A 7,089-nucleotide genomic window follows, 5' to 3' on the forward strand; every position below is an offset into this window, starting at 1 on the left:
TGATATCATAGGTTTTAATCTAATTTTTTCTTAAAATTTTTATAAATAGATATAAATTACCTATGTATAATTTCCGTTAATATATGAGTTTTGATATAATCTTTCATATTTTCCTTATTTTTTTTAATAATATTTTTTATGTTGTAGTAGATGAATGTTGTTCCTTAAAATATAAGTCTATTTGAGATATAAAGTATCCTAATAATGCTAATACGAGTGTTTCATAAAAAAAAACCTATAAAATAAAAATAAGTAAAACTAATTTTATTTAATTATAGAATTTTGACGGTGAAAAATATTAGATTATGATGTGACAGTGATGATGATAAAAATAGTATAATAATGGTAGTTTAATAATGAGATGACAAAATGATAACAATTAAGATATATAATATAATATACAAATAATTATGATAATAACTATACATAATAATAACTGTTAAAACAACAACAATAGTGCATATTTGCTATAATAAAAAGAAAGAGACAATATACACGATAATATTATTAAAAAAGACAACAATAAAATTTTAAAGATACATGTATATTTTCCTTCGTCTACATAAACTTGTAATAATATATCTTTTTTAAGACTCATTTTTCAATTTAAATTGATGTAAAGTAAAAAATGTGAACTTTATTTTCTTTCATTACCCAATAACATTAAAATGAGAATGGTTGGTTACACTACATTTTTATTTATTTTATTTTAGTTTTTCAATAAAAATATGAATAGTTTGGTTTGGATTCTTTTTACAAAATTAGTTCTGCAAGAAAACATAAAAAGAGTAATGGAATTGGATTTTTAAAGAAAAAAACATTTTTTTTCAGCCATGCCAAATTATAATTAATCAATTCACAAACCATTTTTATCTATTTAAACCAAAATTAGTGTCAGAACATTCTAGATTGAAGTTGCACACGCGAAACAGCTTGACCCGGAAATTAGTAACCGGGCGTAAGTAAATGGTTCGGGTCAGATTGACCCGGAAATCCATTGAAACAGGTTTTGATATTTTTTAACGGCCGAAAAAAATTAAAATCACACTCTCCACCACCGCGTGATCTGAAACCCTACCACCGCATCATCAGAAACCCTAGATGGATCTTCTGAAGCAAGAGCTTCTCAAGAAGCGTCAATCTCTGGTGCAAGCCACCGGCGGCAAGAAATTCTTCAAGCGCTCCGAGATCCAACAAAAGGAAATCCAGAAACTCCGCGAGCAAGAGAAGCGCGAATTGGAAGCCAAGTCGCAAAAGCGCCAGGCAACGTCCTCCGACGCTGCCACCGCCGCCCCCACCTCCTCGACTACCGCCTCCGCCTCATCCTCCTCCGCCGTCGCCGCCGCCTCCACCTCCCTCACCAACGAACAAAACATCGACAATCTCGTCCTCCCGAAACCCGAGGTCATCCGTCGCCTCCGCTTCCTCAAGCAGCCGGTCACGCTCTTCGGGGAGGACGACGATGCCAGGCTGGACCGCCTGAAGCACGTTCTGAAAGCTGGCGCGTTTGAGGTGGACAGCGACATGACCGAGGGGCAGACCAACGACTTCCTGCGCGACATCGCTGAGCTCCGGAAGCGCCAGAAGACCGGGATCATTGGCGAGAGGAAGCGCCAGAAGCCCGACGACGGCGCCGCCGAGGACCGCGAGGGTGGAGGTGGCGACGACGACTTGAGCGAGGGAGGCTCCAGTGGCGCCGATGCCGATAAAGATTTGAAGCGTATGAAGGCGAATTTTGAAGATCTGTGCGACGAGGATAAGATTCTGGTGTTTTTTAAGAAACTCTTGAACGAGTGGAAGCAGGAGTTGCACGAGAAGGCTGAGTCGGAGAAGCGCACGGCTAAGGGGAAGTCCATGGTTGCTACCTTTAAGCAGTGCGCGCGGTACTTGAATCCGCTGTTCAAGTTTTGTAGGAAGAAGGTTCTTCCTGATGACATTCGACAGGCGCTGTTGGTGGTGGTTGAATGCTGTATGAAGCGAGATTATCTGGCTGCAATGGACCAGTATATCAAGATGGCCATCGGGAATGCACCCTGGCCTATTGGAGTCACTATGGTTGGTATTCATGAAAGATCTGCCCGTGAAAAGATCTACACTAACAGTGTTGCTCACATCATGAATGACGAAACCACTCGCAAGTACTTGCAATCCATTAAGAGGTTAATGACATTTTGCCAACGGCGTTATCCGACATTGCCGTCTAAAGCAGTCGAGTTTAACAGTTTGGCAAATGGCAGTGATTTACAGTCACTTCTTGCAGAAGAGAGATTTAGTGGGGTCAACCAGACAACATCTGAGGAGAGGTTTAGGATAATGCCTGCTCCAAGAGACAGCTAGTTCGTCCATCTTTGCTGAAACGATGTCATCATATGATGTATACTATCTATGTCAAATTGCTACTATCCTTCCTAAGATCGGTTTGTTATGGCGAAAACATGTAAAATATTCTGATGTTGTTTTAATGTTTTCTTAATTCAGCGTCCATGGTTTTTTTACTGTAGAAGTGTTTACAAATCTAGACTATGCAAAGTCATTTGTTGATAGAAGGTCCACCCAGGGTATTGCATGGTTTTGTGAGTAAATTGAGTGATACAGAGAAGTCAAAAAGTTGAAAAGGAACTGATTTTACTAAATGAGTCCGAAGAATTGTATTTTCTAACAATCCTCTTCTATTACAGGGGAACAACTATCCTTAAACAAGGAAACTGTGCGCAGTACAGATAAAAGAAAAAAATTATGAAAGAAAAGATCCATTAAGATTATCTTTATAACCCATCAACTTAAAATATTTCTGTTATTTACAATACTCCTGCTCAAGTTGGTAATGAGTATCAATCATTCCATACTTGCCTATAAATTCTTGGAATCTATTAGTAAGAAGCTCAATAGTGAAGACATTAGCCACTTGGAATCTTGTAGGAACTTGAGCAGCAACTATAAGGTCACTGTCCTGCTTTTCTTTGATGAGATGCTTCTCATTCTAAAAATGATATTTGACTTCTTTTTAGTGCATATAGAAGCTAAGGATTCTTTGGATTTATCATTTTATTCTATTGTAATGATTGTTTTGGTGTAGATGGCTTAGAAACCAAAATCAATGACGAAGGGATAACATTTTACAACAACATTATAAATGCTCTTCTTGAAAGAGGTATAATCTGCGTGCAGCTACTTTACCTTATTTTTTATCTTTTAAGAAAATTATATTAAGTTACTATTTTCCAACAGGTAATACAACCTTATGCAACATTGTACCATTGGGATCTTCCTCTGCATCTTCATGAGTCAATGGGAGGATGGTTAAATAAACAAATCATGTAGGTTTCATCTAACTGATTTTTTATTTTACAGTTTGTTTCTTTTCAAATAGTCATAAAATTGATTTGTATTGTGCTTGAAATTAGTGAATTTTATGAGATAGTAACCTATTTACGTAGATCTGGAATGATTATGGTGATTGTATATATTTTATGACTATAAAGTGAGAAGAATGAAAATGGATGCACTGGCGAGCGTGCCAGATGAAACTTTTGTGATTTGTTCTCACTTAAGATAAAAATGCAAAATCAAGTAGTCTCTATCTAGAACTTTTTTGTTGACTCCTTTGGGCAATAAATCTAAGAGGATGCAAACTCAATTGATTGTCAATAGGCTTAGCTGAAGAGGTGATGGAGAAGTATGTCGAGGCATGACAGTCATCTAGTGGTGATGAAGGAAGATTGATAGAGATAAGAAAATGACTGCATATGTCTTGATTAGGAGGAACATATGCAAAATATGAAACAAACTAAAAAAAGTGACATTAGCAAAAACAAAATATCAGTTAAGATTATGAGAGAAGCCATGATATCTAATTTGCAAAATATGAAACAAACTAAAAAAAGTGACATTAGCAAAAAAAAAATATCAGTTAAGATTAGGAGAGAAGCCATGATATCTAATTTGAGAGCAATGATATCCCATGAAAACATTTGGAAAACCAAGGAGAAAGATTCTCTCAACAAGGTGTGAAGTTATGTACAAAACATGTAGAACTAAATACATGTGGGTGGGGGAAGACTGTATAGAGGGGTATGAGGGAAAAACACAATGTGAGGTACCTAATCATTAGGGAAGGATGATGACATTTGATTAATGAAATAACATGTCAGACCAACATCCTAAAAGGTGATAGGAACATGACCATGAAGAAGAAACCAGTAGGAGTAATAGTACAAGAAAGTCCCCAAATATTGTTGTGAACTTAGGAGAAAGGATACGAAACTTGTTTATTAATTTTATTAGAAAAAGACTAAAAAAATGTTTTTACCTAATTGACACAAACTACTCACAATTCAAATTAGATAGTTGTTTAAAACTTGCCATTGTCTTCTGCAATTTGGTCAACAAAGATGTTCTAATTGTGCATGAATCACCATTAAATAAATAGCAGACGCACAAACATGTTTTGATAGGGAGAGATAGTAGAGGTCATACAACTTACATCTGATGCCAATTGTCCGCTATGATATCTGATCCTGCAAGGTAATAGTATTTTTAGTGAAAGTGAAGATAATGTCCTGGGATTTGGTCAGACAAGGTGATAGATAGTAATTTAAATGGGAAGTTAGGTACATAAAGAACACAATCGACAGTAAGATATGAAAGGGAATGGGTAGTTCCAATGTCCATATATCTTTGAGAAGTTAATGATTGATAGAAAGGTTAGCACACAAAAGTACATAATATCTAGAAGTAGTTTTCTTGTATATTACCATACTTATATCCTAAAGTTGAGGTTGTAGAGAGAAAGAGATATTGAGTTGAGTGTAAGTTTTGTGTATGATTTGAATGGACAGGGATGGAGTAGATGTGATGTGAGGGGCTACTTTGCATGGTCTTTATTGGACAACTTTGAATGGGCTCAAGGTTATACAAAACGGTTTGGATTGGTGTATGTTGACTATAAAAATGGTCTCAGCAGACACCCCAAGTCATCTGCCTATTGGTTTTCACGCTTTCTCAGAGCTGCCGAAAACAAGAATGGTAAGGAAGACTAGTTCATCACTTTCTTCACTGCCTCTTTCTGTGCTCTGTAATGTCATTTCTCTGCATTTTCATTTTCATATTTATTTCTCTTGCTTTATGCCAAAAAATTCCATTATTGTATGACCAACTTTAGTTAAACCCATTGTGCGACTCCCAAAAATAAAATAAATATTTATTATTAAATTGAGCTAGACACGTAAGAAAAAACCTCACTCCTATCTTAGACATATTATAATATATTATGCTACTCCTCTAACAAATTTATAATCATCAACCGTGGTTAACATATTAGGTTTCCTCTAGTTTGAAGTGTGAAACCGCAATCAAAAGGATCCAAAAGTCTTTAATTTTAATTGATTATCAATTTTTTAGATTGATTTTTTATTTTTCTTTGGATCGATTTAATTCTTAACACCCCTAGATTAAACCTTCAAATTATAATTTCAATTCATCATTATTATCCATATCAACTTTTATTAAAGGTAACATTGTGGAACGTTATGTTAATCATCATTTTTCCCCCATAAAGCTCATTTGTTTTTAATGTCCACTCTATATTTCAACCATTATTGCCTAGAATGAAGTGCATTAATCATACTAAACGTAAATAAGAAAATTACATGTGATTAAGGATGTGATACATATGTATATACTCATTTGTGTCCGAATACCCAATTTAGAAAATTGGATACTATCTACATATACATATTGACACTCATGTACATATTCATACTCACGCTCATGTCAAGTTAATATTGAGTTTATGTTAAAATCGAAATGAGTTAGAATAATGCCACAATATCTACATATACATATTTATTTGTCATTTTATTTGTCATTCTTAGTAAAAAAAATTGAGTAATAAAATTAATTAAAAAAACATTAGAAAATGCAACAAAGTAAACATTAAAATTTAATTAAATAATCTTGAAGAAACATCTAAATGTTTTACAATACTAATCACTCAAAAATAATTAAGAAGTAACACCCTTGCATTTTTTCTTTTCACCCTTTATTCTAATATCCGGATTAACTAATATTTTTATTCTCTTTTCTTCATCATTATTTAGATTTTTCAAAATAAAATCTCCTTTCCTGTAACACTTAATTTAGGGTATTTTCTCTCTCTTTTTTTTCCGAAACAATTGAATTAAAATACAATGCTATTAAAGTATATATATACATGATTACTTTGATGCACATTTATACTTAAATTTTTTAGAGTCTTTTTCTGGAAGATAAAAAAAAGATATTATTAAGGTGTTTTGTTATCCGGCATAATAGGAGTTTATTCGTTTTGGATTTTCCTATGTGGGTCTTTGGACCGTTTTCTCTCTTAACCCAATTATTGGGCTTGTATTCTTATTTAAGTGTTTTGTTTCATAACTGTAAAGACACTTTGAATAATACGTAAAATTCTGTTTTTCAGAATATCACCGCTTTCAGTTTTTCTCAGTACTTCAATCTCTTTGCTTTCATTCTTTTCTTCTTAGTCAATTCAATCCCCATGGTTTCATTATGGTATTAGAGCGGGACTTGCTCTGCTTCATCGCACTCTGATCTTCTTTCTTTTCCTTGTATTTTTTTTTTCTACATCTTGTTTTCGGTTTCTTTTTTATCAATGGATTTGTCTTCGAATCCATCAAGTGCATACTATCTGCATATGGGAGAAAACCCAGGAACGATGCTCATCAAAATGCAACTTGACGGAAACAATTATCACACTTGGACTAGGACCATGAAGAGAGCTCTCCTCTCCATGAAGAAATTAAAGTTTGTGAATGGAGATCTCTTTGAACCAACACAAGATGATGAGTTGCATGAAGCAAGGGAACGCTGTAATGTCATGGTCATATCGTGGATTATGCGAACCTTGAGTGCTCAAATCGCTCAAGCACCGTCTACATAGATAATGCCAAATGTCTACATAGATAATGCCAAAGATCTATGGGAAGAATTGATAGAAAGATTCTCCAAGAGTAACCATTTTTCATATCCCATCTTCTACCGGAAGTGAATTCAATCAAACAGGTCTTGTGGGAAGAACTAGATTCTTTGTGG

At 34.6% G+C, this 7,089-nt stretch overlaps 1 protein-coding gene across 1 annotated transcript; it reads left to right on the forward strand.

Annotated features, from left to right (window-relative positions):
* Positions 1–986: 986 nt before the first annotated feature.
* Positions 987–5,211, forward strand: LOC137834870 (uncharacterized). The gene is made up of 4 exons (XM_068643094.1): positions 987–2,374; positions 3,077–3,151; positions 3,229–3,317; positions 4,839–5,211. The coding sequence occupies exon 1, from the start codon at positions 1,102–1,104 to the stop codon at positions 2,335–2,337; it is 1,236 nt and encodes a 411-aa protein (XP_068499195.1). The 5' UTR covers positions 987–1,101; the 3' UTR covers positions 2,338–2,374; positions 3,077–3,151; positions 3,229–3,317; positions 4,839–5,211.
* Positions 5,212–7,089: the final 1,878 nt, after the last annotated feature.

Source organism: Phaseolus vulgaris, chromosome 5 (genome assembly GCF_000499845.2).
Source record: "Phaseolus vulgaris cultivar G19833 chromosome 5, P. vulgaris v2.0, whole genome shotgun sequence".
NCBI classification, from domain to species: domain Eukaryota; kingdom Viridiplantae; phylum Streptophyta; class Magnoliopsida; order Fabales; family Fabaceae; genus Phaseolus; species Phaseolus vulgaris.

Excerpts from the sequence above, each read along its gene's own strand:
- LOC137834870 (XM_068643094.1), top strand. The coding sequence starts at position 1,102 with ATGGATCTTCTGAAGCAAGAGCTTCTCAAGAAGCGTCAATCTCTGGTG.